The sequence below is a fragment of the Rhinopithecus roxellana genome, chromosome 1 (assembly GCF_007565055.1).
Source record: "Rhinopithecus roxellana isolate Shanxi Qingling chromosome 1, ASM756505v1, whole genome shotgun sequence".
NCBI lineage: Eukaryota > Metazoa > Chordata > Mammalia > Primates > Cercopithecidae > Rhinopithecus > Rhinopithecus roxellana.
Window position 1 is genome coordinate 200332007 of NC_044549.1, and position 27074 is coordinate 200359080.

General features: G+C 57.4%; 3 protein-coding genes across 16 annotated transcripts in view; 1 reads left to right on the forward strand and 2 right to left on the reverse strand.

The window, feature by feature from the left end:
• Positions 1 to 3398, reverse strand: part of ALS2CL (ALS2 C-terminal like) — a 46298-nt gene extending 42900 nt beyond the window's left edge. For 9 of the 10 annotated variants that reach the window (XR_004058842.1, XR_004058834.1, XR_004058841.1 and 6 more), the window contains exon 1: positions 3320 to 3398. The gene's annotated coding sequence lies outside the window, so the exon portion shown is untranslated. Of the gene's footprint in view, positions 1 to 2581; positions 2685 to 3319 lie in introns of those variants that run through there. The other variant, XR_004058836.1, reaches the window with a different exon arrangement.
• TMIE (transmembrane inner ear) lies at positions 2961 to 19777 on the forward strand. Of its 5 annotated transcripts, none has more exons than XM_030936289.1 (5): positions 2961 to 3116; positions 7607 to 7688; positions 14672 to 14789; positions 18010 to 18159; positions 18463 to 19746. In XM_030936289.1, exons 2-5 carry the CDS (start codon positions 7608 to 7610, stop codon positions 18564 to 18566), a joined length of 453 nt encoding a protein of 150 aa, XP_030792149.1. In that variant the 5' UTR covers positions 2961 to 3116; position 7607; the 3' UTR covers positions 18567 to 19746. The 5 variants fall into 5 exon arrangements, 4 of the variants coding, with proteins under 4 accessions (XP_030792149.1, XP_030792154.1, XP_030792158.1 ...); XM_030936298.1 differs by lacking the exons at positions 2961 to 3116; positions 7607 to 7688 and adding exons at positions 3449 to 3809; positions 4120 to 4292; XR_004058847.1 differs by lacking the exons at positions 2961 to 3116; positions 7607 to 7688 and adding an exon at positions 11002 to 11212 and having other exon boundaries at positions 18463 to 19124; positions 19513 to 19777.
• A 1188-nt stretch (positions 19778 to 20965) lies between these two features.
• On the reverse strand, positions 20966 to 26819 carry PRSS50 (serine protease 50). Its single transcript, XM_030939437.1, has 6 exons — positions 26726 to 26819; positions 26405 to 26617; positions 24439 to 24601; positions 23084 to 23367; positions 21754 to 21920; positions 20966 to 21333 (listed from the first exon to the last, which is right to left on the reverse strand). Exons 1-6 carry the CDS (start codon positions 26817 to 26819, stop codon positions 21097 to 21099), a joined length of 1158 nt encoding a protein of 385 aa, XP_030795297.1. The 3' UTR covers positions 20966 to 21096.
• Positions 26820 to 27074: the final 255 nt, after the last annotated feature.

Genomic DNA, 27074 nt, shown 5'->3' on the forward strand with positions numbered 1-27074 from the left:
AGGGATCACTGATCACAACCATCCACCCTGAGGGGTGACTGCTGGATGGATGGGGGCCCTCGGGGTGGGCAGGTGGGCTTGAGCCTTGGGATTTTCTGCCCTGGAGTGAGAGAGACCTTCCAAGTAGGCAGGAATCACCTGGGAATGTGGTGTCTTGCCTAAAGGGAGGGGCGAAGAGAGGCCTGGGCTCAAACCCACCCCCACAGCCAGGCTACAGTCTCTACTCCAACAAAGCCCTCCCCACCAGACCCTGGTACCCTCACTTGGCAAAGTTCATCTGCCCAAACGACCTGATCAGGTATCTGGGGCAGAGAGTTACAGGGTCTTTTAGCCCAAGACCCGCAGACTGTCTCTCTCCTTGTCTCTGACATGCTGGGCTTTGGAGTTAGCCAACTTGTGTGGGGCAGGGGACATAATCAGGGCAGTCAGTGATGGGCAGGTGACACAGACAGACCTAAAAGAGTGAATGGGAAGGGGTCTCAGCCCTCCCTTCGCCACCCCGCCCCGAGAGTGCCACGGGGGCATCCCAGGCCCCTGGCAGAGCCTACAACTCCCAGTGAATTGGCTCTGGAATGGAGCGGGGCGGGTCCCTCAGAGCTCTGGCCAAGGGCCCAGGCCAGGCATTCCTGCCCCACCTTTCCTGCTACTGCTGCCTTGGAGGGTGAGGCTGCAGAGGGAGAGGCAGGAAGGGGAAGCCACCAGACACCCAGCTGCAACTTCTGTGCTGCAGCTTCTTCTCCCTCTGTGGGCCCCTGAGGCAGACCCAGGCCCCCAGGACACAGGGGGCTCCAGGTCAGTTCAGGCAGACCATGAAAGCCCAGCCAAGGGAATAGGGTGCAGCCAGGCCCACCTAACTCTCACCCATGTCTCCCGAAACTGCTGGAATGGAAAGGCCCTTTGGGGATGACCTTTCCACTCTTAGCTGGTAGTCAGCTGGGGTCTAAGCTAAGAGGTGAGGATATCCAAGGCTGGTTGGGGAGGTGGAAGAAAGGGTGAGGCTAGGATGGGAGATGCAGACCAAGAACCAGATCAGTGCAAGTTGAAAAGATACTGCAGTAAATAACTCGCTGTTAGGAAGACTTGAACACCAACATCCCTACACTCTCTGGGGGGCCAGCACCACGACCCCAGGTGACACCATACCTTGGCAAGGAGCTCTCTGACCCTGGAGACAGCCCCTCATCCTCAGGCTTCCTGTCCCTTGTCCCCACTGCTCAGTCTCAGCTGCTCCCCCAGGAGTAGCCCTCACCTGGCTGCTCAGCCCTGGCCATGCCTCAACTTATCCACAGCCTTACTCCTCTCTGTACCTCAGCCACCCCCTCTCCGAAATGGGGGTTCAACAAGATCACAGCATTTTTTTCTTTTTATTTGTATTTCTTTCTATTTTTTCTTGTTTTGCTTTTTTAGAGATGGGATCTCACTATGTTGACCAGGCTGGTCTTGAATTCCTGGCCTCAAGTGATCATCCCATCTTGGCCTCCCAAAGCTCTGGGATTACAGGCGTGAGCCACTGCGCCCAGCCAAAGCAGATTACAGCTTTTCAAACTACTTAAGTCTCCCCTCAAAAGGACAAACAGGTGGAAGGGGGCTTCTCTGGGTGTGGGGATCCGGTTCTTAGACTCTGCACCCCACAAAACAGCCTACGACTACTGGGGTGAGTCCTCCAGATTCAAGTTGGCAACTGTTAATCTGGGAGTCTTCCACATCTGTGGCCCCAAAGGGATCTCTAACCCTGGGAAACTGAGTCACACCACCCAGAGGAATGGGCAGAAGTTAAGCATGGCTGGTAAGGCAGTGGGTGGGGGGAATGCTGTGGTGGAAGCTGGGATTCTAGTTAGGTGACCCTGAGGGGCCCAGCTCCCAGGCTAGGGAGTCTGGGGCTTCATCCTGGAAGTGATGAGGAGAGTGTAAGTGCAGGGGTGAAGCAGCGTGAATGTGCATGAGTGTGCACATTTGCAAGGCAGGAGGAGGAGGTGCTGAACCTTAATATGAGGAGGGTCCTGCAGGAGTACCCCCCCAACCCCTGTCCCATCCTAAGCTTCCCCCTTCCAGTCAAGGGCATGACTTCCTCACCCTCTCCCTCTCTCCAGTTCGAAAGTTCCTTAGTGGCAGGCTGTGCCCAATGTACAGACCGGGAAACAGAGGCCCAGGAACAATGGGAGGGCCCAGAGACCCTATCTGTAGAACTTGTGCAGGGCTCAGACCCAGACCTCTGGCTCCAGCCCACCAGGTTCACCTAGCTAGATGGCTCAGAGAGGCTGGGCAACTCATCTGAGGCACAGAGCAAGATCCTGGCAGGGCCCTGCCTCATAGCTATCCTCAGGTAGCCCTGATGCTCCCCCACGGAGTGGGGTGGGGTTGGGCGGGATGAGGACAGAACTGGCCAGTCACGGCGTGCCCAGGTGAATCAGCGGCTGCCCCTGTGGCACTCTAACCAGTAGCCAGACCTGGTCTCTCCTCTGCGTTCCTGGCCTCTGTCCACACTAGGTCCCTTCGCGGCAGGGTCACTGGGGCCTCCCCTGTCCTCTCCCAGGTCTGCCTCCTCAGGTCCCTGACACACCTTGCCATGACACTCACTCACTCTGGTATTTCCTGGTCTGAACAGGCAGGGAAGTTCTGCCTTCTGTGGAGGCTTTTTCATGGGCTGCCGTGGAAGCCTCTTCGTTATCTGCCGCCCGGTGGGGGACAGTAGAGAGACGCACTGCCCAAGGGAGGGGGCACTGAAGTGTCACACCTGATCCCTCAGTCTCATGCTCGCCTCTCCCCGCTGCACCCTTCCCCGGCCCCTCCGTGGCTCCAAGCCTCTTGTCCTAGGCAAGCACCCCTCCCTGCTGTCGCATATGTCCCAGCTTCCCTTCCTCTCCCTGCCCAGGCACACACTCAGTCGCTGGAGTTTCCCAGACCCGAGCTCCTGTTCCGGCCGCCAGGCATTTGCCGTGCCACTCCCATGCGAAAAGGCCACCTCCTGGAATCCCGGGTCGGGCCCTTCCGCCCTAACCAGCCGGCGTCACCTCCTCCTGGCAGTCTCTCCTGCTGGCTGGGGCCCTGTGGCCCTGGCACCACGGCTCAGGTCAGGCCCGGGGCGCTGCCCCAAACCCGAGCCGGCTAGCAGCCAGGTAAGGAGGACTACGCTGTGAGCCCCGTGGGGACCGAAGGGGGTCTTACGAGGGATTCGGAGGGCGAGGGGATGACTGCCGCTGGGACCAAGGAGCTGGGCGGGGACCGCGGCAGCCAAGAAGGCGGGAGCCCCCACCTGGACTGGCTAAGCGTGGAGCACAGACACCCGTCCGCAGACGCGCGCCCTCCGTCGCGCCCTTACCTGAGCGCTGTGGTTGCCCCGCGCCTGGAGTGCTCGCGCGGCTCCGAGCTCGCACCCCAACGCTGCCCCCTGCCAGCCCCGCCCCCTTCGCCCAGCCCCGCCCCTCCCCGCCCCGCCCCGCCTCCCGGTGTTGTTCTGGAGTTGCAGGGGCCACGGGCGGGTCACAGAGGAGGTGGCGCGCCGCATTGATCCGTCCCCCGCCCCAAGCCTCTCCTGAGGTCTCCCTCTGCTGTCCCCCGGGATGCGGAGGCCCCTGGGACCCGGCGCGGGGAGGAAAAGTGGGACACTTGACCCCTCCGACCCCTACGCACCCACGCGCACACTCAGGCTCGCCTCTCGCACTCCCGCTTCCCCTGCAAGGCTCTGAGGCTGCCGCCGCGCCGCCACCTCGCCCCGCCAATCAGTCGCTCTGCAAGCCTGTGGTGCAGCCCTGTGACCTCCCCGGTCTGCCCTGAGTCACAGAAGCCGGCACACGCGGAGCGCTGTGTGGGTTCGTGGAACTTGGAGCCGATAGAGGGGTATATTGAGGTGCCCTGCTGCCTCCTGGGCTGGGTGTCCACGGGCGGCCGCCCCTCCTGTGCGACCTTGGGGAAGTCCCCTTTCCTCCCCACTCCTGAGTCTGAACAGGCCTAGCAGAGCATGAAGCCGGCCGGGTGTGTTTTGTGCGAAGGCCTGAGACCTTGGAAAGGGTGACTGAAGACTGGTCTGGGACAGACTCCCCGGGGGGCAGGAGGGAACGTAGTTGAAACCTGTAACAAAGAAGGCCCCCGTCAGCGGCCTGGTCCCCCTCTGGCCACCAGGCTAGTCACCCATTGCTGTCAGTGGCACCCAGATTCCAGTGAGGAGGAGGCTCAGGGTCCAAGACGGCTGTAGAAAAGCAGAAAGGGTGGCCCAGCAGCCCCCTACTCAGCCCCCTACTGAGGAGGTGGGAGGCATCCCCCATCCTGCCAGGCTGAAGACCCCCCCAGTGGAGGTAAATGGGGGCCTGGGGCCTGCCAGGGTCATCCCCTGGCTCCCTTGGGTTGTCGCCAGGTGGGAGTTTTACCATCTGCCAAGCTGCCCATCACCCTAGGTTTGGAGGGTTTCCGGACTAGGACCCTTGCCTGAGTGACTGCAGGCGGCAGCGACCTCACCCTCTTACCCCACATTGCTCTCTTCCTGGGTCCCAGTCATGCAGAGGCGCCCCTTTCTGCTTCTCCATCCCTCTGCACACTGCCAAGGCCCGTCCTAGCTCTGGTCTCCCCCTTTTCAGCCTTGTTTTCTTGCCCCCTTGTGCACCCCCTGCTGCCTGAGGGACTCCACTCCCAAAGGCCCTGCTCCTCTGGTAGAGGTGTTGCTGTGTTGGTGGGTGGGGCTGCCTCAAAGGAGGCCTCTGGTGAGTGAGGTGTCCCCTCTGGCCCTCTGGGAAAGCCTCCCCTCCTCATGCCCTCCACCCCCAGTCTCCGGACCTTGGCCCCCACCCCGCTTCACAGCCCTGATGGCCTGCAGGACTGTCTGCTGGGGCACTTGGCTCCCTGAGTCTACAGCACAGCCTGGCAGAGCCACCACCCCAGCAGGTGGAATGAACTGAGGCTTCAGGTTCTAAACAGGCCTCCAAGATTCTGTGTGCCTGTGGGGCAGTGGGAGGTAGCAGAACATTCTGGAAAGAGACCTGGTATGGGGCCTTGTGCTGCCTTCCTCTTACTGTGCGATCACAGGCAGTGTGCGGCCTCTCTGTGGCTCAGTGCCCCTGCTGGTGAAATATCTTACCTGCACCTCCTTCTCAGGGTTATGTGGGACTCAGAGGAGGGGTATGGTGGGTTCAAGGGGCTTCTTCAGGGATGAGCACGGTTTAGAGGATCTATGGGTCCCCTAGAGCATGGGTATGGGTCCCCTAGAGCATGGGTATGGGCCACCAGGCATCCCTGGGGCTTGGGAGGGAGGCAAGGGCTGGAGAGAGGCCATGGCCTCAGGAGGAGCATATGGCCTCACTGCTTGTGACAGACAGGGGCAGGTGGGGCAGGGCCCTGAGCAGGACAGATCTGATCTTATGCTAGGTGTCTCTAGGCCTCACTCTCATCATCTGCACGTGCAGCTGAGGGAAGGCAGTGCTGCCTGGGCTCAAGCAGGAAGGGAAGGGCTCCCACGGCTTCCTCCCTAGAGTCCAGACTTCCTGTTCAGCCACATCTAGGGGAATGGGAAGGCTGACTGAGCTCTGGGCAGCAGGCCAGTCCTTCCCCCATTCCCTGTGTGACCTCATGGACACTGCAAGCCCAGTTTTCCTATCTGCTAAATGGGGCAAGACCTGCCCAGCCTCTCTTCCAGCTCATTCTTGGCTTGGGGTCAGGTAAGGCCTCTGATAGTGCCCAAAGGACAGCCTCTGCTGAGTCCACCTGCCTTCAGTCCCCTGCAACACAACCAAGGGCCCCTGGCCAATCCTACCACAGATGTGTATACACCGACCCACACTCACTGCACACAGATACAATTCCACAGTCCACATGAACCCATCTACCACTGAACCCACTGGCAAGGACTCCAAGTTGCACAACTCTAGTGGCGGCCCTAGGCACGTGTGTGCAGATCGTATGCCCATCCGCAGGGACACAGACCTGCACACTGCTCCAGGGAACACACACGTATGTGAATGGCACCTGTGATTCTGGAACCATCGAGATTCACACCCAGCCACACACAAAGCTGCATGCATAATGCACATGCACTCCCGTGTGCACCAGTGCCTTAGTACACAAGGCACATGCTCAAGTACACGCAGGTCTGGCGCAGGCCTGGCCAAGCCCCACAGCTATTCTGAGCTGAGCCTGGGGCCAGTGAGGTCAGGGATAGCCAACTCCCAGCAGGCCCCAGGTGCTGTGGCACAGGCCTAGGCTGCCCAGTTCCCGCCCCCACCCTAGGCTGAGTCCCTGGATCCTAGCCTAGCTTTGTGACTAGGGGGTCCCCATTTCCTACCCCCAGCTTCCTCAGAGCTAAACCTTAAGCCCTGGAATTTCAGGCTCCAGGAGACAACATTCCACAGGGTCCTCTGGGCACTACCCCCTGCCTTGCTCATAGCTTCCAATCCAGAGGCCCTGGAGGCTGGACTGGGTCCCTACAGGAAGCTCACAGGAGCTAAAAATAGTACAGGAGGGAGAAGCAGTGTTCTGCAGGCCAGCATTCACAGCACCATGTATGGAGGGGACACTGTCTTCCAGGGATCAAGGCTGGGGGACTTGGAGTCCAGAGCTCCCCAACTCCAGATATGATGGGCCCAACTGATTTTGAGGTGCAGGGGGATGTGGGGGCCTCCTAAGATGAGGTCCTCCTAAGAGCAGAAACAGCACTGGACACTGGGCAGTGCCCTGGGTTGGAGGCAAAGGCTGAGTTGGAGGTCATAGTTCCTGTGTGACCTTAGGCAGGGCATAAACCCTCTATGAGCTTAAATTCCTTACTGAAAAGCCCTCAGAGATGTAAAGTCCCTCAAAGATGGGGGGAAAAAAAACCCATGTGGTGTTGGGTACTGATTTTCATCCTCAGCTCCTGGCTCATAGCTCCCATTGCCCTTGTTACAGTCTTTGGCTATAATGTGTTGGGCCTCAGGGCAGGCCCCAGGAAATGGAATCTCTCTGACCTTCTCCTGCCCTGCTTTCGCCTGCCCCAAGCCAGGACCCTAATCTTCCCACACCTTTCTGATTGCGAATCTTAAGACTCTCCGCAGACAGGGTCCTGTCCTATACTCTGGGAGGAAGGAATGCAGATGTCATGAAGCCTCCATAAACCCCAGGAGGACAGGGTTCAGAGGGCTTCCAAATGGCTGAACATGCGGGGGCTGGCTGGCATGCCCAGGAGGGCATGGAAGCTCCACACCCCTTCCTCCATATCTCGCCCTATGCATGTCTTCACCTGTATCCTTTGTAATACCCTTTACAGTAAACCAGTAAAAGTAAGTCAGTGCTTCCCTGAGTTTTGTGACCCACTCCAGCAAATGAAGCCCAAAGAGGAGGTTGTAGGAACCCCAACGTGAAGCCGCTTGGTCAGAAGTTCCAGAAGCCAGACTGGCGACTAGTGTCTTGGGGCTGGGTGGGCAGTCTTGGGAACTGAGGCCTCAATCTGTGGGATCTGACACTATCTGCAGGTAGATCCTATCAGAATTGAATTGGAAGGCGCTCAGTTGGTGTCTGCTGCTTGGCATTTAGGGAAAAAACCCACACATTTGATCACAGAAGACTTCTGTGTGGATGATTGTTGTGTTGGTGTACGAGCAGAGGAAAAGATACAGTTTGAGAGAGTTTTCAAAACTCTAACTTTCAGGATGTTCGCGTTAACGTGGTGTTTAATACTGGAGAATTGGAAGCAATGGAAATGTCCAACAATAGGACAGAGATCCAACAAGGTAGGTTTTTTTCTTTTCTTTTCTTTTCTTTTCTTTTTTTTTTTTTTTTTGAGATGGAGTCTTGCTCTGTCACCCAGGCTGGAGTGCAGTGGTGCGATCTCAGCTCACTGCAACCACCTCCTCCTGGGTTCAAGCGATTCTCCTGCCTCAACCTCCCGAGTAGCTGGGACTACAGGCACGTGCTACCGGTTAATGTTTTGTATTTTTAGTACAGACAAGGTTTCACTGTGTTAGCCAGGATGGTCTCGATCTCCTGACCTCGTGATCCACCCACCTCAGCCTCCCAAAGTGCCGGGATTACAGGCGTGAGTCACCACACCTGGTTCTTGTTGAGTTTTTATACAGTGTAGTATCACACAGCCTTTAACAAGAGTGATAATAATCATAATGACTAGCATTTAATGAAGGCTTGTGATATGCTGGTGCATGATACTGAATTAAAAAAAATAGAGATGGCATTTTGCTATGTTGCCCACGCTGGTCTCGAACTCCTGGGCTCAAATGATTCTCCTACCTTGGCCTCCCAAAGGTGTGAGCCACTGCACCTGGCCCATGATCCTGAATTTTATCTGTTTTACAGATGAGGAACTAAAGCTCAGAGAGGTAGCCCACCTGAGGGTTCACAGCTGTCAGTATGCTCATGTCCCAGAAACCTTGGTGCAGTTTTAAGCTTTAACAACTTCAGAAGTTAGGACATACAAAGCTACAAATTTCCCAAAAAAATTTTTTGAAAGTTTGTTTAAATTCTCTTTATGCTACTTTAGTTTTGTGAATTTTGAATGACTTGTTTCTTTTTCTTTTCTTTTCTTATTTTTATTTATTTATTTATTTTTAGGAAGACAGGGGTCTCACTATATTGCTTAGGCTGGTCTCAAACTCCTGATCTCAAGCATTGCTCCCACCTCAACTTCCCAGTGTTAGGATTACAGGCATGAGCCACCACACTCAGCCGACTTTAATTTCTAGAGGCACAAAGGGAAACTTAAACTTTCAAATGGTGTTTTTTTGTTTTTGTTTTTGTTTTTTGAGACACAGTTTCACTCTTGTTGCCCAGGCTGGAGTGCAATGGCACGATCTCAGCTCACCACAACCTCCGCCTCCCAGGTTCAAGCGATTCTCCTGCCTCAGCCTCACGAGTAGCTGGGGTTACAGGCATGTGCCACCACGCCCAGCTAATTTTGTATATTTAGTAGAGATGGAGTTTCTCCATGTTGGTCAGGCTGGTCTCAAACTCCTGACCTCAGGTGATCTGCCTACCTCGGCCTCCCAAGGTGCTGGGATGACAGGCATGAGCCACTGCACCTGGCTAACTGGTGTCTCTTATACATTTGTATTTTATACTTCTGAGGTTATTAAAGCTTAAAACTGCACTGAGACTCTTGGGACACCCTGCTATTTAAGTTCAATCAGTTTGACTTTGAAGCCCATGTAATAGTATTTGGCTATGGTGGGGTCAAGGAGGATCTAGAGTACTTGAGTTGGTTAAAAAAAGTTCTGGGTACAAAAGTGTACCCAGTGTACAGTACACAGAAATAGTGTACAGTGAGATCTCAGCTGTGTTCAGGAGTCTGCAGAGAAGTGGAACCCACGCAGAGCAGGGGCCATCTCAGGGGACACCGGGGGATGCATGTGATTGTATTTTCTTTCAGATTTATTCACTGGGCTTGCCCTACTTCTTGATGGATGGATGAACTTTACAGAAAACAGAAATAGCTCTCCCCTTGGCTGAGCTGTGATTGGGAGCCTGTAAGCAGCAGAGTGCTACCTGTCCTGCTAAGGAGAGCCAGCACTCCCATATTCATTAATTCATATCATCCTCACATCAGTCATGGGAGTCTCGCCCTCCCCACTGCATGGATAAGAAACACAAACAGAGGAGTAATGCTTTGCTCAATGCATCACTGACAGGCTCACTTAGTCCTCACCCTGTCCAGCTTCCCTGACCCCATGTCCCGAGGGTGACCTCCCTGACTGGTCAGTGTGGCTTTCCCTAGCCTGGCCTGTGAGCAGCAGCATGAGGAAGTGGGGATTGGAGTGCTGTAACAAGTGATCTGGATTTTAGCAGAGTTCCTGTTTGCCTGGCCAGGGCATGCCTGGGGAGGACTGGGTGGCCCAGCCCACTCAATCCCCGGATTTTGCCTCCCACTGTTGAGCGTTTCCTCAATGGGTCTCCTGGGCCACCGTCCTTCTCCAGCAGCTCTCGTTTTCCTGCCTGGCTGTCATCTCCAGGCCCTGACACTGGCTGGTGACCGCAGGTGGCCCTCTGCTCCTTGCTGCAGCCTGCTGTGGTCCTTGCCCATTCATGGCATGTCCAGGCCAGAACCTCACAGGGCTCTGGAGCCACAAGGTCTCCCCGGTTCTCAGGGCAGGCCTTGCTGGCCCATCCCCAGCCTGCACAGACCTTCACCAGTGTCCCTGGTGATAAGAGTTCCAGGGACCCAACACCTGGACTGCTTCTTCCAACACTCAGCGGCAGGATAAGAATGGAAGGAAGGAAAGAAAGGAGGGAGGAGGAGTCTACCAACTCCAGGCCTCCCCACTCCTCTTCTTAAGTCTTCAGCCCCTCCCCCAGGTATCTACATTTCCTCAGAACCTCCTTCTGTCCCTCAGTTGTCAAGGCTCAACATGGGGTCAGGGCCAGAGTGCAGTGTGGGTCAACTTCAGCATGAGGTCGGGGTCCTTGCTTAGACTCAAGTCAGAGTCAGCGTTCGGGCTGGGGCAGAGATTGAGGGCAGTCAGGGTCAGAAAATGGTCTTCCAGCCCTTCCAGGGGCGGCCCACTTCTGTCCTGTGGGGCTGAAGATGCTGGCTTCTTCTGGAACTCTCCGTAACACTGCCAGCTGGCAGCTCTGATCATACCGTCTCCTGCTCTCCGGCTCTGGTGTCCAGGGTGACCAGAGCCGCCTCTGGGCAGGAAGCCAGGCCAGAAAGACCAGGACATCCCTGAGCGCCTGTCACCATGGCAACCTGCCCGCTCTGCCCCCTCCAAACTCAAATCCAGTATATTTTTCAAATCTAGCATGACAGAATGGGAAGGGCCTTCTAGATCAGCAGATTCCAGCCCCACTCTCTTGTCCCAGATGGAGAAACTGAGGCCCATTTGCAGAAGGGAGGGGGACCTGTTGATTAGGGACCTGGCTCCAGCCTGTCCTCCCTCCCGCCCACCCCCACCTCAGTGTCCCTGGGGGCGCGGAAGGTGGGGGCAGGGATGGGAGCCTGCAGCCCGATCTCCCGGGAGGGAGAGGGCGGGCCCTCCACCCAAGCGATGGCGGGGGCGGGAGGCGCGGGAACCTGACACTGAGGATGAATAAATGATGCTCGCTCACTACCCGTGGCCAAAGCTCGCCGCCGCCGAGCGCCGACTGGCAGGGGCAGTGACCGGCGGCCGGCCCGTTCGTCCCTGGGCTCCGCAAGCGGCGCGGTGGCGCGAAGATGGCGGGGCAGCCGGGCGCGGGGACCCTCTGGGTGCTGGGCGGCGCCGCACTCGGGGTGTGCCTCGCGGGGGTTGCCGGGCAGCTGGTGGAGGTGAGGCCGCCGCGCGGAGGGACTGGGGAGGCTGTCACCCTCCAGGCAGGGCGCTGGGGGAGAGGGGGCGCCTTTCTGATCTGGAGCTTGTTTGATCCCTTCCTCTTGCCCTGGGAGATCCAGTCTCCTGGGCGATGCAGCCCTGCCCCAAGCCCTGCCAGGCTGTGAGAAAGACTCAGCCCCACACTTGGGGTTTCTGGTCTGATGGAAGGGCACAGTCCCCGATTTCTGGAACATTAGTCTGAACAGGGGAGACTCACCTTGACTTTAGGGATTCCCAGTCTGACTGGGGACACAGCCCTGCCCGGACTGATGGGGGATCCTGGGTCCCCATCCTCCAGCCTTTGGTCTCACTGGCAGGGAGGTGCACAGCCCTGGGTTTTCTGGACCTCTAGTCTGATGGAGCAGATCTAGACCCTGAATTTAGGGTCTTCTGGAGGTAAGAGCCTCTATCTCCAGAGATGCTCCAGGGACCCCTGTCTAATGGAGGGGGAGACATAGCCTTAAGATAGAGATGAGGGCATTCCAAGTTGGAGAGTGGGGGCAGCAGGATGAGGAGACCCTTTACAGAGAAGCCATGTGGAGCACTAGGTCCAGAGGGGCAGGCAGGGCAGGACCCAGGGACTGGGGAGTCTGACTTGGTCCTGGTGATAACCGGGAGCTTTAGAAAGTTTCTACTCAGGGACGAGTCAGGATGAGTTCTGGGTTGAAAGGAGGGTAAATTGGAAGCAGGCACACAGTGGGAGAGGTGGGAGGAGCTGCTGAGATAGCACAGAAGCAGGTGGAGAGGATGGCTGGGTGGTTGGACAGAGCCTGGCTGGCGCCAGGAAGGGTGGGGCCATCTGTAGCCTCCCTAACCCCCTTGTACCCCACTCCTGCTGAGCCTGAAAGGGGAGCCAACAAGGGAGCTGGCAGACCAGACCTAGAGTTCTGGATTGTGAGACCCGAAGGAGAAGGCCCAAGAGCCCAGGCAAGGGAGGAGCAGGGGATGCAGGCTGTGCAGGCAGGGGCGGACCAGAAGGAGCAGGAAAACAGAAATGCAGAGGCAGTTAGAGGTGCCAGGGAAGTCCTGAGTGGCGGGGGCATGGGGACAGTGTGGGATAGGGAGGACAGAGCCATGGGGAGGTCATTATGGGGGGACACAGCCCTGAACTGGAGGGTTTGATGGGGACATAGGGACAGAGCCCTGAATCCGGATGCAGCGTGTCCCTGCTGTTGCCCAGAGGGCGTGACCATGAAGCTGGGCTAGAGTCAGGTGTCAGCTCCAGTGTCCCTGTAAGGGGAGCTATGCTTGCTTGAGCCCCATGGGGCATACTTGGGCCCCTCACAGGCTGCCCTGAGGCCTGGGTACAGAAACTGAGCTGGCCTAGGTGCAGACAGAAAGCTGGGGGTGGGGTTAAGTCAGTTCTGAGCCAAGGACCCTTCTCCCTCACCCCCAGGAACTCATCTTCTCCCAGTTCATCACAGGAAATTGCATTTGGAGGCCATCTGCCTGACATCTGCCTACAGCCTGAGCAAAGCCCTAGCTCTTCCCTCACGGAAGCAGCAGAGACATGGGCAGGGCTGGGGGCCATGTCACCACCCACCTCAGCCCTATGTGGCTCACCATCACTCTCCATCAGCCCATGAAGCCCTGAAGGAGGTGGTGGCCTCCATGCTCCAGAAATCAGACCCCAGCAGGGCCCACCATGAGGAGAAGACCGGCTGTTACCTGCTGTCGTCCACCCAAGACCCCTATCAGTGAGAGTAGGCCCAGCTCCACCCACATCAGGGCTGGGGCAAGAATGTGTAGGAAGTGAGCTGCCTTGGCTCAGAACCTGAGAACTTTGCCATGGCCCTCAGAGTCTTCCAGTCATACAACCAGTCGGGCCAACACATTGGGCCTTAGAATTAGGGCAGCTGCCACCACCAAGCCCCTAACCCTAATGGCACAGACATGTCCCTGACCACACCCACATGCACGCCAACCACACGTGTGCCCAACCTCACACATGTTCCCCAACTTTACATACATGTCTGACCCCTCACATATATCCAGGGGACAGTACTGAGGAATGGTGTCATCTTGTCAATAGCTCACCCTGGCAAGGAGAAAAGAGCCTGAGAATCAGGTACCAATCCCAGACGACAGATCCTCTGGGTTACCTAGGACAGGTTGCTGATCCTCTCTTGAGTTCTGCAACCCACGCTGAAGGGTGGCATGCACTAGATGAAGAAGCACCTGGCTCATGACAGATGCCTAATCCATGTTTATGGACCTGGGGAAGAAGGACTGGATGGTCGAACTGCAGGTTGCCTTTCTTCTCAGAGAACCAGAAGGGATTACTCGTGTCTGTCCTTATTTGGTAATCAGGGGACAACATCTCGCTCATACGCCCCAGGGTTCTCTCTCCCTCAGAGGACAGATCCCTCTCCCTACCCCTCAGCCACACTAAGTGACAGACATGGGGTCATATCCATCTCTGGTCAGGGACAGGTCTACTCAAATTCCACACTATGGGTCCATGTCCCTTCAGACCTAGGGAGGACTGTGTCCCCTAGACACCCAGGGCAGGACCATGTCCCCTAGACACCCAGGGTGAAGCATGTACCTAGACACCCAGGGCCAGGATCATGTCCCCTAGACAGACAGGAGCAGGGTTGTCTCCCCTCAGACCTGGGCAGAACTCTGTCCCCTAGACACCCAGGAGCAGGGCTGTGTCCTCTCAGACCTGGGGCAGGACTGTGTCCTCTAGACTCTGAGGCAGTGTCCTGTCCCTTCAGTCCCCCAGGGCAGGGTCACATCCCCCTGGAAAGTGGGAGTGTCTGGCTCTGCTCTATTCAGGCTTGCTATAGCCACGATTCTGCCTTTTAGCCTCCAGGTGTCGCCGCAGCACTGCAGGCCTTTTATTTATTCAGTGCCTGTCCTGTGGACACTCTGGCAGTCTTCTGTTCAGAGAGTGACTCCTAGTAGGGTAGGCGGCCAAAGGAGGCCACCTGGCAGGGGTCCAGGCCAGCTAGCAGAACTATGAGGCCCTGACTCCTAGCTCCACACCTCACCTTCACTGGGGAGATGTGAGAGCAAAGCCAGTCAACCAGCACCCCCGAGGCCTTACCTTGTCTCTGGCCTTGGTCCTGAGACCCTATCCGCTTGGGTGGAGCCCAGGACTGGAGTAGGAGGATGTGTTCGTAGGGGTCTTGAACCTGGCCAGGACAAGCCATCCATGTTTGCTCCTCCAGGCCTTGGTTTCCCCAAGCATCAACCACCCTCCCACTTCAAATCCCTGGCTCTGCTCAGTTCTCTTGCTCTAAATCTGGAACTTTCCTAGGTCTAGGGTGTTGGTAGTGCATGCTTAAGGAGTTGATTCTAGGAGATTCTGATATGCTTGGGCTGAGTGTTTGCTGAAACCTGGGCCCTTCTCAGCAGGTTCCAACCAGCTGGCCTCTGCCTAACTCACTCCCCTCTCTCCTGACCCACAGCCCAGCACGGCCCCGCCCAAGCCCAAGCCACCCCCGCTGACCAAGGAGACAGTGGTGTTCTGGGACATGCGCCTGTGGCACGTGGTGGGCATCTTTTCACTGTTCGTGTTGTCCATCAGTGAGTAGCTGTTCCCTTCCCTCTCCGTCACACTGCAGTGGGAACGCAGCACTGCCTGCCCCCCAGAGGGCTTGGAGCAGCAATTCCGGGCAGTGCAAGTAGGCCAGGCACCCGCAGGAGACCCACAGTGGTTTCTGGCACCTCCTGATCCTCACAAACTCCCTGTGGAGGGCTGACAGGCCGGTGGTGACCTGAAGTGTTCTGCCGGACCCAGGGAGGTAGCCACATGGCAATTATGGTAATTACAGGGAACTCCACTGAACTGAGGACTAGGACGAGGACGTGTCATTTTTCCCTATGGCTGGCCTCCTGATGCTTTTCCTGCAGTTTGGCCAGCTTAAAGGCCCACACCCAGGGGCCCCAACAAGGCCATCCTCCACTAGAGGCTCCCCAGACGCCCAGCAGATGTGGCTCCCAGGCTTCGATCCCTGCCTTGTCAAATACCATTTTCCGGGAATGACTCACACCCGCTTCAATTAAAAGCAGGAAACCCATTCCTCTCCTGGGCTCTGGGAGCTTCTTGATGCAAAGTCACAGCAGAAATGGGCTTGGCCTGCTCCCCTTAGCCCTCCGTTCAGGGTGGAGGTCTGGAGGTGGGGAAGGGGACAGAAAGACACAGGAGACAGAGGCCGAGTGGGGAGGCTGCCATGGCACAAAACAGTTTGACAGAGGTTCCCACGAGGCAAAAGCAGAGTGTGGGGGAATGCAGGCAGTAAAGGGAGAAGCAGCCCACTCCCCTGCAAAGGCATCACAGAGGAGGGTCCTCTGCGCTGCAGACCGGTGGGAGGGTGGATGGGGTTTTGCAGGAAGGGAGGCTGGAAAGGCATTCTGGGCAGAGGGAATACTGTAAGCAGAGACTGGAGGAAATGCAGCCTCACGCAGGGTCTCAAATGACCCCAACTGGACATTTGCTGAGTGCAACCTGGGTGGGGAGGCGAAAGCTGCACTTAGTCCCAGCCGGAGCTGTCCCGGGATGGGGAGCCCCAGAAAGCTGGGTGGTCGACAGAGAGCCCACCCAGATGTGAGGGGCTCCAAGGAACACATGACATCTGATTTGCATGTGCTTCTCCTGGCACCAGAAGTGCCATCCCAAGAGAAAATATCTGCCCTGCAGAAAATCCCCGCTCCCCCATCTGAGCAAGAGCCTGTGCTTTGTTCCCAGCCGCAGCTGAGAACCAGTCAGGCATCTTCGTGGAGGCCCCACAGACAGACAGGTGTGCCTGCAACCTCAGCCAGGTGTCCAGAGAGGGAAACAGCCCGCTGCAGGGCTGGGAGTTCATCTGCCCTACAGGAGCCACGGGCATAGCCTAGGATGCAGGTCTAGGGAGCAGCAGGGAGAGCACTGTGGGCCTCAAGACACAACAAAGGTGCCTGGGGCCACATGAGAAAATTGCAGTGTCAGACCCCAAGTAGCACTCGGCCATCAACCGCACAGACCATCTCTAACGCCATTTCCTAGAAACGGTAAGGGATAGTCCCAAGACGCCTGAGCAGCAGGCAGCACTTGTTACCTTCCATTGCAGGATCTAGGCAGTGGGGATAACACAGCTCCCTCTCCTGGGGGGAGACATTTTTCCTGCTTCCCAGTCTGCTTGGGCCTACGTGGTGCAGCTGTTATTGGAGCATTGCCCTCAAAGCCCTGCAGGAAAAGGGGATGGGGCTAGATGGGGTGCCCCTGGAGGTCTCCTCCAGACCCAGGGACTTATATCCCAAGCCTCTGCCTGGGCCCTGGAACTTGACCCAAAGCTCCTTGTGTCTCGCTTCTTTGAAGAGAAGCAACCAGGCCAGGCTGTGTGGGGCAGGCCTGAAGTGAGGGGCGGTGTTTGAGCCCTGCTCTGGCTGCCATCAGCTGCCCACTGAGCGCCTTTGGAAGCCCCAGCCTCCCAGGGCCTAGGACCAGCTTGCATGGAGCCTGAGTGGGCATGGTCCCAAGGAGGTTCCTGGTGGGTGGCTAGAAGAGGTGGCCTAAACCAAAAGGGTTAGGATTGGGTACCAGCTTTGGGTCTTAGGCATGGACACAGGTTCTGGAGAAATCTAGGACCGAGCTTCTTGGATAAGACCTGCTGTCTACTCAGGTCCACCCCCGGACACTCAGATCTACAGCTGGGGCCTTGTGTAGCACCCTCCTCCAAGTGTATGCCTGGATGCTGTTGGCTCCCCAATTCATTCACTCTGGAGTCCAGTCCTGTTCCCCGAAGCAAAGGCTTTGAGATCATCCCATTCATTCATTCATTGATTTTTTTTTTTCTTTTATTCTGAGCCTGGGTGAGACCTAGTGGGACCACAATATTTGTCTGAAGGGGTTCTGCCTTGGTTGCATAAAATGACCCCAGAAGGTACTCCAGTCCAGGGTACATAGATCTGATCCATCTTCCCCAAAATAGACCTAGCTCATCCTCCTTGGGCCTTTCTGCCCCCAGGAGTCTGCCAGAATTTATGTCTGGTCATCTGATTTATAATAGGAACCAGCTCCATCCCCTCCCCTAAGACTGGGGCCAAGGTGGTCAGGCTGTGGGGGCCTTAGAAAAATAAACTCAGTCCAGCCAAGTCCTGGCAACCCTGACCTGCCCTGCCCATCACTAGACAGGCCAGCTCCATGCCCTGGACCAACTGGCGTGGGTGCAGCTGCCCTCAGCCGGAAAACCACTCCTGAAATAACTCCGTCTGAGGTGAACGCCCCAGGGCAGGGTCTGTGCCCTCTCATGGGCTCCTGCCCTAGCCAGGGAGAGCCCAGGGATGTCCTGGGAGGCTGAGGAGGACATGCAGAGCCACGTCCTCTCATGACTGAGGCAGCTTTGGCCCAGCTCTCAGTAGCATGGGGAGGAGAAGCTAAGTTGCACACCTAGAGGCCTGGGTTGGAAGTGCTGGATGGCCCCCAGGAAGCTATGGCTTAAGTCATGGTGCAGACCTCTGCCTTACCCTCCAGTGACTCTCAGTCTAGTCAGAAAGACCCTCAGGACCAGGACTAGTGACATAATTTAGCCAGGGGCCCTTCCAAGCATGGGGGCCTGTGCAGCTCCATGAAGTCAGCCGTGCTTAGGAAAGCCACCTTGGTCATCATAGGGTCCACAGGGGTCTTGTCAAGATGCTGAGCCTCCTGCCAGAGTTTGGTGGGTGAGACACATGTGGGTGGATGGGGGCGGGCCTGAAGGAAGGCGGGTGCCATTCCTGGGATGTCTGAATCCCAGCCCCAGCCAAGCCTGCTCTGTCCTCCCTACAGTCATCACCCTGTGCTGTGTCTTCAACTGTCGTGTGCCACGGACCCGGAAGGAGATTGAAGCCCGGTACCTGCAGCGAAAGGCAGCCAAGATGTACACAGACAAGCTGGAGACTGTGCCACCCCTCAATGAGCTCACAGAAGTCCCAGGAGGTGAGCTGGCCCTGGCTCGAGCCCTGCTATGCCAGACAGTTCCTCAGCCCTGCTGCCTGGAGTCACCCTGTTCCTCCGCTCCAACCACAGCAGGTTCAGGGAGGGGCCCCAACCTTGCCCCTGGAGACCAGAGCACAGAAATTGGTTGGCATGAGGCAAATAGAATGAAGAGCCTATTCCCCGGTAGGAAGAAGGAAGGAAAAGGCAGGGTGTAGGAGGTTCTGGGGCTCTTCCCCTCGGGACAGTCAGACCCCAGGACCTTGTCTCACCACCATCACATGGTCTCTTTCCCCTGCCCCACAGAGGATAAGAAGAAGAAGAAGAAGAAGGACAGTGTGGACACAGTGGCCATCAAGGTAGAGGAGGATGAGAAGAATGAGGCCAAGAAGAAGAAAGGAGAGAAATGAAGACATCCTGGACAGCTTGGGCAGCAGGCCCTGGAGCTCAAGCTGTGGCCAGGGTCCAGGAATGTTGGACTCTGAGCTCATTTGGGGACCACAGAGGCTGTGGTCATAGAGGGAAGCTGAGGCCCATGGCTACATCCTCATGGCCCCTCAGGGGCAGGAACCAGACAATCTAGTAGGTGTCCTGCCCCCCAGCCCAGACTTGGCTCCTTTCGCCCCATCCATGTGGGTACTGCCTCGGCAGAGGTGGTATGGTGCCACTGTCCCTCTGGAGATACACTGCTCTCCCCACCGTGACCTGCCTCTCTCCCACCCTTTCTGCCAGGGATGGCGGTGGCTGTGAAGGAGTAACAGGATAAGGGGTTACTTCAGCCACCCTTTCTGGCGCGAAATGGCTGAAGTGCATGGGTCAGGGTGTGAGGCCACTCCCAGACTGGCCATGAGGAGGCAGAGAGGGTCACTGGAGGACATTGTGGCAGCAGGAGGGACTCTGTCTGGCCAGGGAGGAGCCCTGATGGTGAGGAGACTTCCGCAAGCCTGGCAGGGATCCAGCTCAAGGGAGTGAGTAGAGGTGGCTTCAGAAATGGAACCCCCAGCCCAGCAGACACCAAGCTCAAGGCAATGGGTGACCATCATTTCACACGTTGTGATGAAGCTGAGGCTGCTGCCAGGCCCGGCATGAGGCCCGGGGGCTCGAGCTCGGGGCTGTGGGCTGCAGGGCTGGGTCAGGGGTACACAGAGCTAAGGTCAGTGGGCTAGAGGGTGCAGGAAAGAAAGCTGGGGTCTGGGCCCCTCTTGGGAATCAGAGTATATTTAAGAAGCCAAGGGGGACCTCGGGCTGTTCTGGTGGCCCCTTCTATGCCCAGCTGTTCTGGGAGGTCCCAGGGCCCTAGGAGATCACAGCAGCGCCTTCCACATGCTGACCATAACAGTGCCAGCTTCTTTGCAGCTTCCTCTTCTACTATTTCCCACTATGGGCACCTAAAAGAAGCATCTCTGACCAGAAGCACCTGGGGGAGGGAAGATGCACAGAGGTGCTTCCAGATGGCATCGAACAGACTAAGGCTCTGAAACCTAGGCCTGAACACTAAGGTCTCGAGACACCAGAGGTTCCTGAGCCAGGGGAGCCTGCTGGAAAAGCAGCCTGCAGAGATTTGTGAATAAAGCTGAGTGCCTTCTCAGAGCCAGGCCTAGAAAACGGCCTCCTGAGATGACCCCTCAGGATGCGCTATTCCTGGGGCATTTATGTGGAGGGTGATGGGCAGTCAGTGACAGATGGCTCAGACCAGGCTAAAGTCCCCTCCCTGACTCTTCTCTCAGCCTGAATTAGGATGAGATAGAGGGAGAAATGGGAGCCAAGAGGCTGAGGGGCAGCTGCAGTCACCTGGGCCCACCCCGGAGGCAGGCACAGGACTCGGGAGGGATGCCGCCAGCTCTCTGGGTGCTGTGTTCACAAGGCTGTGTTCATGACTTTCAATAGACCTGTGAGGGTCTGTGCCCAGTGCTGGGGACACAGAAGAGTCAAACCTGGCTCCTGACCTGGACCTGAATCATCATTGTACAGGGAGGAGAGTGATCCAGGCTGATGAGGAAGGCATATATATAACATGGGGTCTTAGGAGCAGTGAGGGGCAGGGTGATGGCAAAAGGCCCCGTCATGGAAGCTGAGGACTCTGACACCAGATGGAAACAGTTGACTAACCTCTGCCCTTGGAGTCCAACCCATGGGCTTCTCATACATAGGGGTGACAAAAGCCATTCTATTTATGCAGAATTTTCCTGTGCGGCCAGGCAGCAGAAGTCCAGAGGGGTAGGGGCCACTCAGGGTCACACAAAGCAGCAGTTGCTGAAGACTGGGGGAAGTCCAGGCTTGGGCTCCGCCTGCCCTCCCCCTGACATGGAGCCACCACGAGCCTTTTATGGGCAGGCCTGGCTGCTGAGGGTTGGAATAACGTCTGACTCCACTGTGTCCAGACAGGGGACAGGGATAAAGGGTCAAAGTTCACTATGGCTCTTTGGGGCAATGAAAGGCTATATTCTAGCCTCTTGTCAGAAATCAACCAAAGTTAAGGAAAGCCTGACTCCCACAGTTATCCCAGAAAGAGCACCCACTTTCCAATCCAGACAGCTGCACCCCAGCTGTGTCCTGGCAGCCCCAGCTTCAGCCTGGGCGGTATGTTCCAGGGCGCTCGGTCATCTGACCCTAATATCACCCCTTCACACCCCCTCCACCTTCTGTGGGAGCCACCCCAAAGCTTTGAATGGGGGCAGATCCTGGAGGCTCTGCAATTTTCAGTGTAAACTGCCTGCAGTTCCCCATCTCACCCTCATCTGGTTCACCTGTGGACTCCCACTACAGCAGGTCCAGGAAAGGCGGGGCCTCCGAGGCCCAGGAATAAGGAGGCATGGAAAAGAGTAATGTTTAATGGAGTACCTCATCTCCACCCTGACTCTCAGGGCTGTGAGAGCTGCACCCGCAGCAACCTGGGCACAGAGGCAAGGGGGGCCCACAAGTGAGGTAGGGCACACGGAGTCAGAGGGCAGCAAGGAGGCTGAGGGGCAGTGGGAGTGCCAGGAGCAGGGCCCTGGATGGGGCTGGCAGGGCCAGGGCCTGCCCGCTGAGGCAGTCCCAGATCCAGTTTTGGTAGGAGGAGATGTGTAGGTAAATGGGCGGGGCCTCACTCTTCTGGCAGCCTGCACCCCAGCTCACCAATCCCACCAGGTACCACGTGCCCTCCATGGAGCAGACCAAGGGCTCTCCAGTTAGCTCCTGTGGGAAGGGTTGGGGGAGTAAGGGTCACGGAGGCCAGGTGAGGCCAGAGACATGACCCAGCTCCAGGACAGGCAGGATGTCCTCACACCACACCTCCACAGTCCCCCAGTGCCAACATAGGTGAGAAGTGCTCCAGACCCAGGAGACCTTCCTCAAAGGGTTTCATCCCCCACCTCTTAACACCCACCTTCCAGCTCCCCACGGACCCCCTACTCCTCTCACCTCCAACCACCATCCCTGTTCCCAGCCCCCATCTGTTTCCTCCCAATCTCCCCCCAACATCCTCCATCCCCACACCCCGAGTTCTGCCCACCCCTTTCCCTTCCCTTACCCATCCTCCACCCCTCCCCTCTCCCTCCCCAGATGCCGCTCCCCCAGGTGCCCCTGAAGGCGAGTGAGCGAGGAGAGGCCGCTCACATAGCAGAACTGCTCCCTGCGGGTGTCCTCCGCACATATCATCTGGGACTTGATGATCCGAACCAGAGTGGGGATTTTGGTGAAGTTGTGGTAGAAGTTGTCACAATCCTTGTTGTTCAGGATGATGACTTCCTTCTCCTGAATTGTCCGGAACTGAGGCCACATACCTGTGGGACAGGGCCCCGTTTAGGCGCGGCCACTCACTGCTGCCCACTGACGCCAGCCTCGCCTCGTCCTCTCTCCACTCTTCCCCAGTCCCACCTTTTCTGCTTTAGCCATGCACCCCCACCCTCGTTCTAGCACGTACCCATCGAGGGCCCTCAACACAGAGTCCCTGGAGCAGGCTGCCCCCAACCCAGCTTTGCTGGGCCTGCTGTGGCTTCCTGCAGAGCCCAGGCCACTGGGGCCCTTCACACTCCCTCCACCACACTCGGCCTCTTGGTTTTTGCCCTTCCTTCCCTCCTGAGGGCCTGCCAAGTCTCTCAGGGACCAAACCTTCCTTCTCTTCAAGCATCCCTTCCTCCACAGGCCTCTTCCCTGCTGAGCCATCCCAGACCCCTCCATGGAGCCCAGGCACTGCTTCCTCCTGCCTCTCTGACTAGTGTGTCCCTGTCCCTGGCTTAAGCTCCTGGGAGACAGGAGACAGGCCACAGCAGGGATGATAAAGTCACCCCCAGGTCCTCCCACATGGGCTGAAGCCCCCGTGGGCTGTTTTGAGAGTAAGTTGGTTCCTTGAGGCCATAGGGAAGGACATCTCTCTTATGGGTTGGGGACCCCCTGAAGGAAGTGGACAATTCTAGGGTCCCCTGGATGTCCCTGAGAGAACACACCTGCTCTCTGGGCCTTGCTCCTGAATTGGGATGACAAGGAGTTGAGGCCCACTGAGGGGAGGGGAAACCATGAGCTCCAGGTGCAGACTGCTCCGAGCCGGCCATGTGGGCCTTCTGGGCAGCATTTTACAGCACAGAAGACTGCTCCCCCCACCTCAGGTACTCTGCTGCAAGCTGCCGATGCCTGGGTAGCAGGTGTGGACTGTGAGGTATTACTCTGTGCCTCTCTGCCTTCGAGGAAGTTCTGTTTACGTGCCCTGGCCTGGCTCAGGATTCAAAGGCAATCACAGTCCCCTGAGGCTAGAGCAGCAGTGAGGTGTTCCCTGTGAGATCCTCAAGGGAAGGGAGACCTCAGAGATGAGAGCCTGGCAGGAAGGTCACGGGAGTGGCGGGCTCCCTGGGGAAGGTACCTCAGAAACTTCCATCTGTGGTGGCACCCTGGCCTGCAACCACGTCCCTTCTCACAGCACCCGCCCTGGTCTGGGGCGGCTTTGACTCACCGTCAGCCTTGGAAAGTCCCCAGCCCGTCACAGTGCAGAGGGAATGGTCCTTCACCACATAGTCCGAGCCGGGCAGGCAGATGGGCCGCACGTACTTGCTGTACTTGAGTGCCTGCTTGAGCTTGAGGAGGCCGATGTCGTTGGCCTGGCCCACCCAGGACCAGAACCTCTGGGCCCGGTACCTGCTGTGCACGATGACCTGGAGCACCAGGACGTCGGAGGCGGTCTGCGTCATCTGGTCAATCCATGGACTCCCCACCCTCACTGAGTAGATAACATCATGCCTGGGGGGCCATGAAGGGAGGCCATGATCAGCTCCAGGCCCCCTGCCCCAGCCTCCGGCCCAGGCCTTCCCCCACTCTGCTGCCCCCCGAGAAGATCCAGGCAGGGCCACCCACCCACTTCAAGCCCCCTGAGCCTACTCCTCACCACAAACATGAACAGGGCTCTGCACACTCACTCTGTGATCCAGTTCTCATGACCCTTCACTTTATGGAGGGGGAAACTGAGGCTCAGAGAAGTCCAATGAAGCACTCAGGACTGCATAGCTAGGAGGCAGTGGAAGGGATGTGGACCCAGTTTTCTCTGGTTCCAAACTCTACTCTCAGTCCATAGCATGGATTCTTTCACCCCATGCTGTGCCCTGGAGGGGGCAATTCCACTCTTTCCAGCTCCATGGAATGCACCATGGCCTGGCTCTCTAGCTGTGCATCCTTGGGGTACCCCTTGGAGTCTGTATGTTGGCCCTTAGGCCTGGAACACACTTCACTGGTCAGTTCTCACAGCCAGCACTCCTGGCCCCAAAACATGAGAACACGCCCTCTTTTGTCCCCACACCAACCAGGCACCCTTGTGAGTATCTATCTTCCTTTCTGTCTCCCCCACCAAGCTGGGGGGAATGATCTATCCCTTCTCTGCCCCCAGTGCCCAGGCCAGGGCCTTGCTCAAAGAAGTGTCAGAGACGGTTGATGGAAGGGAGGAACGAGGATGTGGGTGCAAAGAGGGTGAAATGAAAGAACTAGGAGCTTCTTCCCATGGAGAGGAGGCATGAGGCTAGACAAATGGCTTCTGAGCTTCCATTTCCCATCCGCGGAATGACTGCACGGGACTGAGAGGCCAGGCGAGGCGAGCAAAGGGTGGGACACTCAAAAGACTGGAGCCCTGAAGGAATTTTCAGGACTCAGCCTCCACCTGTTTGGAGCCCAGGTAAGGCTGGGGCTGGGACTGTGGGGCTTTGCAGAGTGCAGCGCTGCCACTGCTGCCACTGCCGCCAGAACAGCTGGCAGGGAGGAGGTGACTGGGCCCGCAGCAGCTCCAAATGCCTCTCCACCCACCCCAATTCAACCTCGACTCACCGGGTCAGGCAGTGGGCCACAGTCAGCACCCACTGGGAGGCAATGATGGTGCCCGCACAGATGTGTGTGCCATTGGCCCGCACGCTGACCATCCAGGGCCACCGTCGAGCCATGGCTTCTGGGTCCCTGAGGGTGAGGTCCTGCTCGTAGGAAAAGCCACAGGCTGAGGAGGAAGGTGAGAGCTTGATGAGGGATGGATCTTTCCCTGTCCCTCCCCTTCCCCAGCCTGACCTCCTGTCTCTCCAACCACTGGCCTGCACCCATCCAGGGGTGCTCCCTTTTCACCTGTCACCATGGAATGATGCTGTCCACATGTGGACTAGGGTCTCACGCCTCAGAAGGGCCCAAGCACTGCCCAGATATCTCTCTCCCTGTTCCCACAGCCCGGGCCCTAGAGCATCCCCAGCCGACCAGCCTAGTGCACCACTGGCCCTTCTGCCATCCCCAGCACACTCTCAGCTCTAATCAGATCCTTCACTAACCTGTTCCTATTTCCACCTGGTTCCACCCTCACCATGTCCCTTACTTTAGCCAAAGCAGAGCTCTCTCCCTCCTCTGGAAACCCCTTTCTGTGGTTCAGTAAGAGGAAAGTGGATGCCCCAACAGAAAAATGGGCATAGCCCAAGGAGGAAATCCCAGCAGCCAATGACCACAGAAGCTGCTCAGCCCTTAGTCTGCAAGGAAATGCAGACTGCTGCTGCTGCTGCTTCTTCTTCTTCTTCTTCTTCTTCTTCTTCTTCTTCTTCTTCTTCTTCTTCTTCTTCTTCTTCTTCCCTCTTCTTCTCTCTTCTTTCCTCTTCCTCTTCCTCTGATGAGGTCTTGCTCTGTCACCCAGGCTGGAGTGCAGTGGTATGATCATTGTTCGCTGTAACCTCAAACTCCTAGGCTCAAATGATCTTCCTACCTCAGCCTCCTGAATAGCTGGGACTACAGGCACACACCACCACACCCAGCTAATTTTTTTATTTTTTAATTTTTTGGAGAGATAGAGTCCCACTATGTTGCCCAGGCTGGTCTCAAACTCCTGACCTCAAGTGATCTTACTGCCTCAGCCTCCAAAAGCACTGGGATTACAGGCATGGTCCACTACCTCCAGCCTGGAAATGCAGATTTCAATCACAATGAGATTCTGCTCTGTACCACCTGCCTGGCAAAAATGCAACATCGGTGACACCAAGTGTCAGTGAGGATTATCACCCAGAACGCCTACCCAGCGGGAGTGCTCACTGCTGCAGCCGCTTTGGAAAACGGTTTTTCTAGATTGAAGATGCACGTATCCAACATCCCAGGAGTCCCACTCCTAGTGTTTTCCAAATGGATTCGTGGATTGTAAACGTTAAGTAGGCCGTGACCAGCCTTTTTAAAGGATAATACACGCAAGAAAATGTCGGCATGCACAGCACGGGGTACCATAAGTCCTGTTTGGGCGACTTTCTGTGGCAGTTAAATGCTATGTGTTGAGTCCCAAAATAATAAGCCTTTCTTATGTGGGTCTCTGAAAGCCACTGGGCAAGAGAACATCTTACGTGTGCGCCTTGGAGACACCACAAGAAGGCTCACACAGCCTGGCCCTGAAAGCTGTGCTAGAGATCCTGGAAGTCCCTGGCTGGGAGCCTGGGTTAGAGGCATGATGGGTCAGGGCCTGGAGCAGGGTGAGAGGCCACCTGCCCCACAGCCAGCTCAGGCTGGGCAGGAACACACAGCCGGCCCCAGGCCTTTCTGACTTTCCTCCCTCTACCTCAGCAGGAGGGGAGGCCTGTGAGGACAAGACACCCAGAGCTCTGGGCCTCCAGACAGGACCAGGCCTGGCCCACAGGTGTATAGTGCTCGGCGAATACCTGTAGAAGGAGGCGGTCCTCTATCCTGCTCCCCCCCGCCCCCCGTCCCTTCTGCTCCCCTAGCCCCAGTCCAGGTCCTTAAGACTCCTCTGTCACCCTTCTTGCCCCACGGAGTCTACGGTACTCACAGTGGTATGGGTCGACTTTGCCTTCAGAAACTGGGGGTTGGGTCGCCATGGTGGTCGAGGACAGTGTCTGGGTGGTCGGGGCCTGTTGGGGAAGGCGAGGCCGGCCAGAAGGACAGGTGGCCTTGGGGGCACAGCGGGCGGTCTGGTCGGCGGGATCAGCAGTGGACAGCGCCCTCGGGGCTTCCCCTGCGCCCCAGCAACCTGCGGAGGACACCAAGAGGATTAGAGGTGGAAGGCGAGGGCCGTGTTGGGCGGGTGGGGTAGGCATCCGGAGGGACTCACCCGCAGGCTTCAGCAGCAGCAGCAGCAGCAGCAGCAGCAGCAGCAGCAGCAGCAGCAGCAGGGAACCAGCGCGGGAGGGGGCAGACCTCCGGGGGCGCTGCCCGCAGGCCGGGCTCTGGCACCAGGGACCCATCCCAGGGTAGCAGCCGACTGCGTCTCTCCGGAAGGCACTCCCAGTTCCGCCCCCACGACGGCGCCCCCTGTTGACCTCATGCCGCGGCCTCTGGTGAGCTGGGTGGGGATGCTCCTAGTGCCCCGCCTGCGTGGCGCCCCCTAAGGGCCACCCGCCACGGCCCTCCTGGTGTCTGACCCGCAAGGGCGCCCCTAGTGACAGCCTTCCCTTATGCCTCCCGGGCTGGGTACGCCCCAGCTGACCTCCCTCCTTGGC

Excerpts from the sequence above, each read along its gene's own strand:
- TMIE (XM_010374781.2), top strand. The coding sequence starts at position 11,120 with ATGGCGGGGCAGCCGGGCGCGGGGACCCTCTGGGTGCTGGGCGGCGCC. Across the intron at positions 11,213-14,671 it reads TTGCCGGGCAGCTGGTGGAG|CCCAGCACGGCCCCGCCCAA; the intron begins GTGAGGCCGCCG and ends CCTGACCCACAG. Across the intron at positions 18,160-18,462 it reads GCTCACAGAAGTCCCAGGAG|AGGATAAGAAGAAGAAGAAG; the intron begins GTGAGCTGGCCC and ends CCTGCCCCACAG.
- PRSS50 (XM_030939437.1), bottom strand. The coding sequence starts at position 26,819 with ATGGGTCCCTGGTGCCAGAGCCCGGCCTGCGGGCAGCGCCCCCGGAGG. Across the intron at positions 23,368-24,438 it reads GTGGCCCACTGCCTGACCCG|GCATGATGTTATCTACTCAG; the intron begins GTGAGTCGAGGT and ends ATGGCCCCCCAG. Across the intron at positions 21,921-23,083 it reads GGGACTTTCCAAGGCTGACG|GTATGTGGCCTCAGTTCCGG; the intron begins GTGAGTCAAAGC and ends CCTGTCCCACAG.